The 13,776-nt window shown below is 43.8% G+C and overlaps 1 protein-coding gene across 1 annotated transcript; it reads right to left on the minus strand.

Moving 5' to 3' along the window:
* Positions 1 to 3,819: 3,819 nt before the first annotated feature.
* On the minus strand, positions 3,820 to 13,147 carry muc5f (mucin 5f). Its single transcript, XM_070906787.1, has 12 exons — positions 12,902 to 13,147; positions 12,495 to 12,678; positions 11,215 to 11,427; positions 11,020 to 11,089; positions 10,776 to 10,906; positions 9,352 to 9,450; positions 9,194 to 9,234; positions 8,275 to 8,376; positions 5,363 to 5,491; positions 5,007 to 5,046; positions 4,258 to 4,381; positions 3,820 to 4,045 (listed from the first exon to the last, which is right to left on the minus strand). The coding sequence occupies exons 1-12, from the start codon at positions 13,145 to 13,147 to the stop codon at positions 3,820 to 3,822; spliced, it is 1,605 nt and encodes a 534-aa protein (XP_070762888.1).
* Between the last annotated feature and the right edge of the window lie 629 nt (positions 13,148 to 13,776).

The following is a 13,776-nucleotide window of genomic DNA, read 5'->3' on the forward strand; positions in this document are numbered from 1 at the left end:
TGCAAAAGACAACTTGGTGTGCACTACTGATTCACTGGACGCACTGAAGGAGGGAGCACTCCATCCACGGCACAAATCTCTTCGATCCACTTGAGAGCTCTTCTGTAAATAGTCATACAGACCCCTTGGTGTTTGAAGGTCAAGGGACAAGGACAAGGACAAGCATGTCTTATGCTTCAACACTCCTCCAGCACCATCAGGTGCGCCCCTTCCATGAGAACGCTCCGAGAAGTTCCAGGTGATCTTCTTGAATCCTCTTATAGGGAACACTGCTCACTAGGAAGCAATTTGCCCGATCGCCATACTGAGTTGCTGGCCCACCACTCAGGACATGCAGGGTGTCGATTGCATGATCATTTCCTTTCTGGAACGGCTTCATGTGTGCCCACACTGCACGTTCATCTTGTTGCAAGGACTTGTGGTATAAAACTGGGAGCCATTGACTGAGGAAGCAACTCCGGTGTGCATTGTTGCCTGTTGTCTTGCCACCAAAGTGAAACGCCTGAATCTCAGTGTTCTTTTCTGAGAATTATTTTTTGCCGTTGACTCACTTTTCTATATTTCGCAGCCTTCCGTTTTTCTTCGTTGATTCTTATTTCTGTTTTTCTGCCTCCTTAATTGAGTTTTAAGCTTCTCTATCTCTGCTCTACAAGGACTTGGTGGTGGTGATGTTGGTGGACTTTCCTGTTTTTTGTTTTTTTTTGTTTTTTTTTGCTGAAACGGGATGTACTGGCGTGCTACATTGCACTGGCACTCGTTAAATGAGTAAGTTCAATCTCTCCCCGTATCCCTGCATTCCTTCTGCACCTATCAGCTCTGTACTGTATCTGCCTCAAGCTGACAAAACAAACATGTATGAGCAAGTATGACAAATCGAGTGGGTAAGTATGGATTCCCTGAGTGGAGTAGGTATGCATATTTCATGTGATGATAGACAAAATAAGGGTTAAAAAGGACGAAACATACATTAAACAAAGCTATTGGATATAAAATACAATAACAATTGTGAGATCAAATGAATAATAACAGTTCATATAATGCACTTATATGAACTGCTTGCAAAAAAAAAAATCACTCATCTTTGGCATTTTTATGAAAAAAGTGGCACACCAAAAGACTGGGGGGAAAGGGTACCGAAGTGGGAGTGCTGAGACAACCATGGCTGCATCCCAAGTCTCTCAAATTGCGTCTTAGTCCCTCCCACCGGGGATGCGTGGAAGGAAACCAAGCGAAGAGAGAGGAAGCGAGGAAATGTGTTGTAAGAGCAACGAGACGTCGTTTCCTCTGAAGCGTTTCGTAATCAGATGATTTACAGTGACGCGCGACTTCAACACCGTAATATATTGCTCCCAACAACTTGGCTTAAAAACGCCTCAAGTAGAAAGTCTCTTATCTGACTCCTTTTTCGGGTATTTTTCATGTAACGTGTTGATATGTGTACGGATTAAGTCTTTCAAAACTACACACTGCTACTTCTGCACTCCAATTGCTTGTGTCTTTAAATCAGGGTGGTGTTGACAGGTAAGTCGCGATCATTTGCTTTCATTGACGTATCAATGAAGGATCAATGCTAAATTAAGTAAACATCCTTGTTTACCGAGACTCCTATGAATACTTGTTCTCTCCACCCATTAGCCTGTGAAAGATCGGACTTGGGGATGTGTGCTGTGGGGGAACCGCCTTGCCCAAAGGCATTGTGTCACACGGGGAGTGTTTGTCTGTGTGTAGCTCTGCACTGTCATCACAGCTTTGCAATTATCTTTCTGTGAGACCTTTATCTCACATGTCCTGGGCAAATACTCAGGGTTGGGAAGTGCATTGGAAGCAGGATGTGGCCACAGCCTGCATGTGTGGAGGTGATAGGCTTCTCACACAGCTGCTTGATTAATGTATGTGGAGTGTTACCACAGGTGAAGGTGGAGGCGGGTTGACACACACCAGTCACTCTGATATTGAATAACAACCACAACGTGGCTGGTACAATCACTTTGTCCTCAGAAACCTCACACAACTATTGAGCTCACAGTTTCCCCGGAGCACTGAGAGCGCTGAGACATTATGCTACGCAGCTTCAAACTACACTTCAATCAACACCTGTCAATACAAATCGTACATTATAATCCTGACAAACATAATGTTGCATTCTGTTTTACTAGAGTTAATTTAGCAACAGAAAGCTGAGCACAATGCATTCCAGTTCCAGGACTGTAAGACTTCCTGTTGCAACCGGACGTCTTGAGCTTCGAGCTAGAATATGCTGTAAATACAAACGGTGCATAGCTGTTCTGTTGAACTGCACTGAAAGGCAGGGGTGTAGTGGGAAAGAAATTCAGCCCTGGACTTACCCACTGGGACCAGCCCAGGGGGGCGCTCGGGTCAGGGTCAGTGAGGGTCGATTACATATGTACAGCACACACCAGTCAGTTACAGTTGGGGGGGATGTAATGGGACACATCACATTTTGTGACACCTATTATATTACAAAAAATACATAAAATTGAATTGAATCAAAACATCAAATATGTCCTCTCAATTTGGTGCCGGGACCGCTTATAAGTTGTGGAGACCAAATTTGAAGTCAATCTGCATTCTTTCTAATGGCCAGCAGGGGGCAAAAAATTAGTCTGATTGTATAGAAGTCTATGAGAAAACGACCCTACTTCTCACTTGATTTATTCGCTCAGTAAACATTTTCCTAGTAAGATCTACTGTCTTCATTAGTAGACACTCTTTTGTACCATCTAGTGGTAGCAAAAGCACAACACACTTATCAGTGTAAAACCAAGATTACGACATTCTACGAGCTAAACGTTTATGTTCAATTTTAGTTCAACTTTATGGTTGAAACTTGTTTATTTATCTTTAATAGCGTTTGTAGTTTAAAATGGCGTAAACATTTGGCAAATTTTAGCAATTGAAACAAGCTAGGATGCTGGTAATCAGGAAGTACTCGTTTGAGGACGTCGGGACTGCCCTGCCCAAGCCCAGTCATTGCAGAAACGTTTGCAATTTTCCGCAGTTCTGGCACTTGTGTCAATTTTCGTGAGCTGTTGAGCATCCCAAACCACTCAAAAAAAAAGACGAGCAGAATAATAATAATCTGTACAAAAACAATAGTTCCCCAGCTCCTCCGGTGCTCGAGCCTTCCTAATAAATGCAAATCAACTCAGAGCGCATTTGAATGAAATCTTTCAGCTGCTTACGTCACATTCATTTACATCTAAAGCAAGTCCCTGACAAATACTGGATATGAAATCCTTCTAGTTTTGAATGTGCTCAGGGAAGAACGTCTCCCTCTGCTCCACCGGTTTCCTTTCAAGTGTGGAAAGAAAATGTGTTGTAATGAACCTTCAGCTCGTACGCTACATTAAATTAAAACTGGTGGACTCTCCTCCCCCCGTAGCTGACATAACAGTCCCTCAGTCAATGTCATTTAAACGTGTTGAAACTGATGTTTGTCGTGGAGGTTTGATTTTATTTGCCTCTAAATCTTTGTAAGAGAAGGGTATGTGGCGATGAGTCTAATTTGGATAGTTACACACACTCACACACACACACACACACACACACTCACACACTGTGCATGCAGTAAGAGACCAGGAAAACGGACAGCTGCTTGTTCTGAAGCTACAGTATGATTTTTATTAATGAGAACTTTGTGGGTTTACAATCTTAGCAAGCTAAAACTAAGTACGCTAACACATTAGACATAAATAGAGGAATTATGTATGCAGATGAAGTTGACACTGATTCAGTTATGGCCCCTATGTATTCATGCTGATTAAGTGGCCAACGCATACACCAGGCCTGGTTTTTGGCTCATCTCCTGCGTCGGCGTGTCTTGGCGCGGGAGTGAGCGGCCGCCTTTTCGCTGCGGCCAACCACGGAGCACTCCGTATCGAGGCACCCACAGGCATCGATGTGGGTGTAGCTGTAGGTGATCTCGGTGCTGTCAGGGCAGGAGAGCTGGATCTGCCGCTCAGATGTGGCCAGCTCCTGGCAGCAGGAGCAGGTGTGCTGCAAGGATCTCATTTTGGAAGAGTAGCTGAGAGACAAGAGAGAGGACGGCATGAAGAATGGGAAAGGGGGGGGGGGGTTCAAATTCAACTTTACAGAGCTATGTTTAAAAAGCTCATCAATAAACTTTTTTTCAATCTTCAATTTCAGTTTTAGTCATTTCTGCCCCTATAACGTGATAAAAAGCACAACAGAAAAAAAACCAAACACTGATTGACACTGATGATGAGGGGGACTCACAAGGTGAAGGTACCACACGCGCCACTACAGGACGTGACATTGACCAATTCTGGGGAGTGGCAGCCCTTGCTCTCCAGGTGCACGGAGGTGGTGGTCATGCCGCATGGACGACTCTTCGGAACACCTGAGGCAGGCAGGAGAGACGTGTTGAAAAAAATGACCGGATGTAATGATCACAGCGACACTTGGCTCGCCTGGATGCAAACCGTGAACTAAGCAGAGAGAACCGGAGCTCATCGTTCTCACTTAACTGCTCTGGACTGATACCACTAAACTGACTGCGAACACGTGAACAAATTGCTGAATATATATGACGAGGGACAATACTACCGATGATGCCTTGAATGTAGGATTTGTCTCATCTAGTAAACCATAAGATATTTGGTAATAATTTCTATGAGGCCCATAAATCTAATGTATTATTTACACTCTTGTACACTGTACACCTATGTATCTTACAGTCACTGTAAACCTTCAAAATTCATTATTGTACCTTACATGCGCAGTCATAGGGCATCATAATCATGTGACTTAATAAGGCCAGGTATCAGAGCTGATCACAATGGTTCTGCTCATTTTGCGTGAAAGGTTGGAAGCTCTGATGGACGTCATGGGGCTTTTTTTTGTAACCAGCGCGAGAGGCGAGCGGGGTCAGGCCACAGGAGCGTATATATATATATATATATATATATATATATATATATATATATAATATGCAGGTATGGAAAACTCATGGAAGCAATACGTACAGATATGGCAGCACCCATCTGGAGCCATGGCCTCTGTTCCCTGCGGGACACATGAACATTCATGTCAGTATTCTGCCGGGTCTCGAGTTTCACATTAGACAGGAGGTGGCAGTATGTTCAGACGCATCACTGCCTCCTCTCACCTGAAGCGTGAACATCATGTCATCAGTGGATGTGTGTGTTTTAGAAACCCAAATCTTCCAAGAATAAGAAGCTACAGGACAGAGGGTGTACAGACTGTAGAGCCTCTTGAGGCAAATTTGTGGTATTGGGTTATATCAATACAATTGACTTGACTTGATGGTTTGTGTGTGTCTGTGTGTGTGTGTGTGTGTGTGTGTGTGTATTCAGTCTACCGGAATGCAATCACTAGGGTCGTAGGGGGGACAGATGGTCTTGGCCTCGACGGTGATGAAGTGATTAGCGTCCTTCACACACTCAAACTTCACACAGAGGTTCCAAGCGGGAGTCCAAATGGTGCCAGGCTAAAGAATACCAAAACAGGATTTTGAACAGAGCAGAGTCTTCATCAGAGTCACTATCGTCTTCATCACAACACATGTGGACTGTCTTTTGCTAGCTTTTACAGCCTTTGACTCTGAGCCATTTTGCCTCCCTGTTGCCTTGTCTGATATGGTTTTCCATGCTCGTCACCTCCTGTTGATTTGCGCTGGTTCTAGAGACATGGCGATGTTAAACTTAAACAAACGTAAACACAGCACAGTAGAGATTTTTGAGTTATGTTGTCCCATGAATGTCCATGTCCATTTCATAATTTCACTGCAGGACTAAAATCAAATTGCAGCGGCGCCCCGGGTGGCTCACCTGGTAGAGTCCGTACCATTCAAAATATTTGAAACACACTGCACATTTAAAAAAATATATATAAATAAAAGCAGAAATGATTTTCAGTTCCAATGATGTAATAGTGTTTAATTCTCTCAAACGTGCAATGCCAATGCTGGCATCATTAATGTATTTAAAAGACAATAGAGATGTTAGAGACCTTAGTGACCTTATAGATATATAAAAGCTAATCTCCTCCTCTTTTCGCTCTCTCTCCATCCAAACAAACACCATATACCAACCTTTACTATGTGTGTGGAGTTCGACAGCACGACAACGCAGCTTGTTTGGACACACGTCCCACAGCACTGGCCGGAGGTGACCTGGTACTCGTAACCCTAAATGGCGACACAAAGACAGACTCGGCATATAAATAAATCCAGAGCAACGTCAGGCTGGATGGGGCTATCCAGTGTCAGGATTTGGACTGAGGGCTGGCATTAGTATTCTGGTGGGTTTACAGTATGGCTTTATCAAACGTGTAACTGGAAGTGGAGCATTCACATACGTTCATTGCTTGTATTAGTTATTTCCGGTGGCAGTAAAGAAGCAAAACAAAAGCTGAGGCAAATACAGAACACAAAACGTCTCAGGTAGTCTTTGATACTCCCTCATCTGTCAGGTAACGTCGCTACTTTTTCTTGAGGATGGCACCTAATAGGATGATACTTTACTTTGAGGGCAAATCCAGGGAATTTTGGTCCGCCCTAAATTTGAGTTTAAAAAGGTAGCAAAGCTGCTCGTCCACATTCCATTGACACAAAGATCACACTCACTATTCACTCTCACAATCTTGCTGGCACTCACGAATCTGTTGGTGTACACGCTCAGATCTGGACTCCCAATCCCAGTTTAGATTTGCTCAACTGATCAGAATCAGAATCAGAATCAGAAATACTTTATTGATCCCCGGGGGGAAATTGTACAGTACCGGTGCTCCCATTCCAGAGTAGAAAAATAGCATAATTTAGAACTAAAGGTATGTACAAAATATAAAAATAAGAAATAGAAAATAAAAAATATACACATTTACAGTATTTAAGTGAAGTGAGGTAAAAAAAAAAAATATATATACAGTAACAATGTATATATATGTATATATATATGTGCATTTCCATAAACATTTTTAAATCCAATGTTTGGTGCTATGTGTCTACGACCATTTTGACATCACTGGAAATGAGGACTCGGCTGAAGCCGCTCTTCCAGGGAAGTTGCACAGCCTAAGCCTGCTATGAGGACCAGAGCCCGAAGCCATGGCATCGCCTACTACTGCAGACCCTGGAGGCGGTGTGAGAGGAAACGCTGCAGATGAGATTCATACTCAGGCTTAAGGCCTAACCCCAGCAGACCAGCTCTCTGGACGGTTTTCCTCGCAAATGTCCACCCACCCTGACCACCCAGGACAAGATGACGGAAACATGGCTCCATGAGAACATCAGCTGAATGGACTAACCTCTCTCTCTGTGCGGACAGGGACACCTCATCCTCCGGTGAGACCAGAGGAAGGCGGCTATGTGTTTATATCAACAGTGAATGATGCATAAATGTCCCTCATGTCTACCGACGGAATTTACCACAATTGATATTGTGACAGGAGGCACCATCTGTCCGCTACGGGGGCCATTGTGAACGTCAGCACACAGTATGTCCCGACAGCGTCTTCATCATTGCCCCGGAGATTTCAACCACGCAAATCTCAAAACTGCTCTTGTCTGAAATTCTATCTAGCACGTCAACTTTGCGACCAGAAGGGTGGAATACCCTGGACCTGGCTTATACAAGCATCCGGGACTCGCACAAGGCTGCGCCCCACCTTTGGCTACTCAGACCACGTCTCCGTGATGCTAAATCCTGTTTACAGACCATTTGTTAAACAGGTGAAACCGGTTTCGAAGCAGATCCGAGTGTGGCCGACTGGAGCAACCTCAGCCCTACAGTACTGTGTCCACTGCAGAAACTGGAAACATGTCCAAGGAAGTTACCCCCTATGAACACGTAACCTGACCTGGAGGACTATGCAGTTTGTACCTTGTTTTTATCTTATTTTGTGCCTGTTCTTGTCTCTTGTTTTTGCGCCTTTTGTCTCTCTTATCACTTACCTTATCTTAGCCATGTATTTTTGCTGCCATTTGCTCATTCCTGACAGCAAATATCAAGTGAGGAGGGAAAAGTTATGATTGAACAGGCGATACAAGCAGAATGGAAAACGAGCACAGCAGAGGAGGTCAGTGTTAGAAAAATTCACGGATGTTTGGGAGAGAACGGGGTGAATGAGTGTGCTCATCGGTAAAGTCATAAAGGATGCATGTAACTACTTGAAATATGAAAAGAAACTGTGTACGAGTGTGTGTCTGAGTGAGAAAGTAAGTAAGTGAGGGAGGGAGGGAAAGAGAGAGAGAGAGAGAGAGACTAGCCTTACCACAGGGCAGTGTGTGTCACATGGCGTCAGCAGACAATCTATGTTGCACTGAGAGTTACAACTGCAACTGTCACATTTCTTCATGGGCACCGGCTCTCCAATCTGGACGGACAGGGGGAGACGGTCAGCACAGATACAGATGCTCAAGTTTGTAAGTGGGGGCGCGCAAAAACATCAGAAACGCCCCTCAGTAGGATGCAGTCCAGTACAACGCCACTGTAAGCTGACATTATCGAACATTATCGTCTTGGTAATGGGAGAATTTAAAACTGTCCACTTGAGTGTATGTCCGTAATAAGCCTGTGTAGGGATGGAAAGGGGACTCAAATATGAACCGGCTCTACGTGGAATTTTTTCTACGGCTCATGAATTCCAGGGTGGGGTCACATAGAGCACTTTGCAAAAACCTGTCCCTTGTCTCCCCTGGCAGACCTATCATTACAGGACCCAGTCTTGAACCAGACGTGGCACATATCATCCGCGGCTGTGACTCAGTTGCTGCTTGATCCGTCGTTCCCATATCATGTCATGTAAGTCGTTGTCAAATGTTCTCGGTGTGGACTTAGATATGAATATATTGTGAAGTTGCGGCAGATGTAAACAACACTGATTTGGGCTACAGGTGGCACTACAGTCAATTTAAGTGGTCATAACTGGGGGCTCATGAGTTGTGGCCAGACTGTCCTGCTGTACAAAGCCTATTACTCCCAGACTGTACTGTTCACCATTACCACGAGTTATTATGTCTAGAAATGTTACGTGATCATAACACCGCTCAGATCATCGTATGTTTTCGGAAAAAAATGACACAATCCCACAGTCCCGTCCGGATTAAACAAAGCCCTCCTGTGTTCTTTTGTGTTGGATTCTGGTCACTTCACATCAGTTTCACGTGGAGGATGTACATGTGAGAGCTCACCTGGTACTCGTGGTTGTTGAAAACACACACACTCTTGTTGTCTGTGAAGGAAACAGTCACGGTCATTGGGTGCATTTTAAATGGGCTGCAAACAATCACAGTGGCAAAAACAAAAACAAAAAACAAACAAAATGAAACCCGGCTACGCAGTTACTCACTGCAGTGGTATTTCAGACAGCAGCCTTCCAGGGTGGTGTTTAGAGTAGTGCCAACAGGACAGTGCGGGGCATCACCATGGCACTGCTTCACATCACACTCTGTTCAAAGGCACAGATGGATGAATGAAGGAGAGAACGCTCACGCCAGCAACATAGCAGGACAGAGTTTAATGGTGAGGCGCATCCGAGGTGTCCTGTGACACTGCGTGGTCCTCGAAGTTAACGGAATCGAGAAATTCTCAGTGGTATACTATGATATGAAGTCCTGCCCAGGATGTTTCACATACCAAAATGGATGGATTACGCACTGCGTTGGACATATCAGTACAGTTTGTATTGGAGTCAGGAGGAGCTCACTTACCACACTTCTCCTTTTGACAGCAGCCTACAGTTTCGGTGACCTTGACCTGACCTTCTTGGTCACAGCTGAGGGGTGGCTGTGCTGGACAGGACACGTGACGGCAGTTGACCTGCAGTGTGTCCTCCTCACATGTACACTCATGACAGTCCTCTGTCCATGTTGTATTGGCCTGAGGACACAATGTTTATTGTAGAATTATGGCATTATCAGCTACCACTGGCGTGTCAAGCGGTTATGTAACAAAGGACTGGGATCGTAGGCAAACAATTTACCTTTGTCCATTTTCCATTTGGCAGCCGACATAATTCTATTGAGAGAAAGATATAAAGCGACAAAGTCATTTCCATTCATTAGGGCTTTGGTTAGCCTACCTCAAGAGCTAAGGCGAGTAAATGCAGGACGTATCCTCTCTGAAATCCTGTTTTAAAATGTTTTTTTAGGATTTAAAAAAAAAAAACAATTCCTGTCCATTCTTTCACCATTTGATATTCTAAACACTGGTTGCCCTATTAAAACTGCATGAACGGTCCTTAACCCACTGCTAAGGCACCGAGTTGCATAGTAGCCAAGGGATTGCATGTCCGCTCTTTTAACTGGCTAAGATACACTCGGACTTTAGCTACAGCCACAGCTTTGATGGTCTGAGTCTCGGCGTTCTTAAATCACTGCTAGTCCAGCTCCATCTACAGCTAAATATGTGTCGTTCACATAGATAATCTAAAAGAGACAAAAACAGGTGAAGCAATGGTCAGAGAGTATGTTGAGGATAGTTCTGCAGAACACTGCATCATTCAATATCCGTACAGTATGGCTGTAAACTTATGGTAAAGCACTTGGTTAAAGTTAGGGATAGATTGTTGTCATGGTCAAAACAGCCAACATTAATTGTTGGTCTAAAATGAGGTGGGGGTTTATGGCATCAAAGGTGAATGTGTCACACACCCATTCATTTCCCTGACCTCCACAACCTCACCTTCCTCTTCGCTAGGAAACGAACTGCATCCATAAACTTACATACTTACAGACACAGTTGTGAGGATACAGTTGTGCTATGTGCTCTTACCACAGCTGGGGACGCATTCGTTCGAGCTGGAAGAGAGGAGGATGGTGTCGTCTGGGCAGTAGCAGCCCTCCAACTTCACATCTGTCATGGCACTGAACTCATTGACGGTATAGATGAATTTCTGGTTGTACCTGCGGACAATAACGGCATACTGTGTGAGGGCCATACCTTGCTGCTGTGCGCGAGAACGAAAGAAATTATTAACTGTGATGAGTGACAATAATGTGTTAGTGACTCGCTGTACCAGGAGTCACAGGTCGGCGCCACCAGAGGGCCACAGGCCCGATACACTTTGGGACTTGGGCATTTATATTCTATTTAGAGAGGAAGAGAGAAGAAACATGTTTTTTTGGTCACTGCTGTGAAGTTGCCGGTGAGTTGTGATATCATGAGTGTGTAGTAGTGCTTGACGTTGCCATGACATATTCTAGTCGCATACCACAGACTCCTTTGGTGGCATTCCTCCAGTCGATACACACTCCAGCCTCGGCACAGACCTCGGCATAGGTTTGCAGACTGGTGCAGCCAATGTGTGTCAGGTGCATGTGGCAAACGTCAAACTCACAGGCCAAAACGAATGGGCTGTAGTCAACCTTGCTGTGGCAAGCTGCAAACACACTGTGGAAGACGGGATTTATAGTCAGTATGGGCACTGGACACATTCAGTCATTAAACGCGAGTGAATAAACCGGTGATGCGTTGCTTGCCGGGAGCTGGAAGGTAATTTCCAGCTTTCCAGAATTTTAATGTCTGGCAAAAGCATGACAAGATGTTAAGCCTGAACTCTCATTTAATCGATATTTGCTCACATGCTGGATGTAAGGTATTTAGCTGGACATTTATAATTTCATCGATGGTGCTGGAATGGATAAAAGTTACAAAATATTAGGAAGGAGACCTGTATTTAAGCTCAGCTCTTTGTACTGATGTGAACTTACTGTTAATGTGACAGCACTTAATTCAGACTTAAGCTGTGTTGGAAGTGTTATGAGGAGCCTGTCTGAACTGGGCTCCAGGGAATGATGAAATGGAGGCAGGACCGTTTATTATTTTGGCGTACAGACGAAAAGTAGTCAAGCTAATGTGCGGTGTCCCTAACGACTGGTAAAATGAAAATAAAAGAAATACAAACAAGAATGAGTGAATTCTTAAATCCCACGGCTGAGAGTTGATATTCAAACTAACCAATATTTGAACCTGATGTTATGGCTGCCATGTTATGACACGTTTTGGCCCCTTTTCCTTCTACAGTACCTGCTCTTCATGATCTCACAGATGGTTGTAACGCAGGTTATGGGCGCAGGTGTCGGTGTTGGTGTAGGTTCGATTCGATGTTCACAGTGACTGTCGTTAGTATGCCACTCGCTTGCCATGTGAGGACATGAAGGATCAATTTTGCCACTGGGCAACCTGCAGTCATCTTTCCGGTTGTTGTCACATGTGCCTAGAGAAACTCTGATCATTAGTAAAAACACGACACCACTCAAGCCAGTCCTGCACTGCCGTGTTCCTGCTGAATCACTAGAATTATGTGAGCTGTTTGTTTCAAGACGTGATCATACCGAATGCAGAATGTGTCAAATGAGTGCAATAGGTTCTGTTGTACGCATCAGGTGCATAACGTATTTAGCTTCTATAGATATGCAAGTCATTTCTCAATTGATCTCCAAACTTCACATACAGCAAGATGCTATTAATTCAAATAATTACAGAACTCACCACACTGTCCCTGGGTGTTGTTGGCAAATTCATTATAGGGCAGGTTGATACTGAATATGAGCCCTGTGAAGGTGATCTTGGCATGGATTTTAGGGATGACGAGCACTGTATCAATACCGGTGGTGGTTATACGGAAGTCCCCATTTTGGTATGCAGGACTTACATTCTTGTCATTCACAGAAATCTGAAACAAAAAGCATAATGTTTTAAAATTGTTGTGAGTTTCAATGCACCTACAGTGATGGTCTTTTTTTTTACAAATTAGGATCAGGTCAGGTATGTACATAAATCAAAACCATTGGTTGCATTTGCAATGAAGGCACAAAAAAAAGGGGGGAAGTTGCTGCTAGGATAGTGACTAGTGTTTGAATTTAAAATGAAGAAAGGTGATAGTGGCATTTAATTACCAGGTTTGTATAAATTTCATTGACATCCTTCTGCGTGATAAAGATCTTGTAGCTTTTGTAGAAAACAGTGATGGACTGAGGACAGGACAAGCCATCCTCTGCACCGCAGTATTCGTTATCGATTATAACACCGAAGTTGTATTTGGGTGATATCTCTTTCACCAGCCAGGAGGAACAGCTGCCTTGATAACCATAGTAGGTTCCATCGAAGGTGACATAATGGGGGTCTCCCCAACCGTAGCACATACCTTTATACAATACAGATTGTTAAACATAGATAATATAAGTCAAATAAAATATGAATGTAAAATGAAAACACAAAACGTTAAAGCCGTTAAAATGCGTTTACATATTCAACCTGAGGATTTTTGCGACATTTTAGAAGGTCAGACTTACATTGGCATTCATAGTGGGGGCAGCATTCACCAGCATCCGTCACTAATTTTGCAGGTAAGTTATTTACGCACACTATAGGCTTCGGAGTTGGACAGTGCGTGTGGTTATAGGTCACATTGCCGTTGGTACATGTTCCAACACGACAGTTTTTTTCCAACCAACTTTCACCATCCTAAGAGGGGAACCGTAGATTGGAATTAAAGAAAGAAAAGAGAGGGTTGGCATTGTCATAGAATTCCATATTGCAAAATCTGTAGCAAAGACAGCTTTTTAAGGGTTGAGCAGTATTGCTTAACAATTGCGTATAGAAACAAAGTTAAATATGCACAGAACAGAGAAATAAAGTACCTTTCTCGGCGGATTTACATCGACACACTCTTTATGTGCATTACAAAGGCTATGTTTGGGCACTACATGACAGCTCTCATTGCAGTACCCTATGTAACAGTAGCCATCATTGTCCGTCTTATTGTAGACTA

The sequence above is a fragment of the Enoplosus armatus genome, chromosome 1 (genome assembly GCF_043641665.1).
Source record: "Enoplosus armatus isolate fEnoArm2 chromosome 1, fEnoArm2.hap1, whole genome shotgun sequence".
Lineage (NCBI taxonomy): Eukaryota > Metazoa > Chordata > Actinopteri > Centrarchiformes > Enoplosidae > Enoplosus > Enoplosus armatus.

What these genes read in the sequence shown, in the direction of transcription:
- muc5f (XM_070906787.1), bottom strand. Translation starts at nt 13,147, where the DNA reads ATGTGCTACGGTTGGGGAGACCCCCATTATGTCACCTTCGATGGAACC. An exon ending in TCAACAACCACGAGTACCAG is followed by an intron (nt 8,377 to 9,193) that starts GTGAGCTCTCAC and finishes CTGTCCGTCCAG; the next exon opens with ATTGGAGAGCCGGTGCCCAT. An exon ending in ACCCTAGTGATTGCATTCCG is followed by an intron (nt 5,047 to 5,362) that starts GTAGACTGAATA and finishes TGTGTCCCGCAG; the next exon opens with GGAACAGAGGCCATGGCTCC.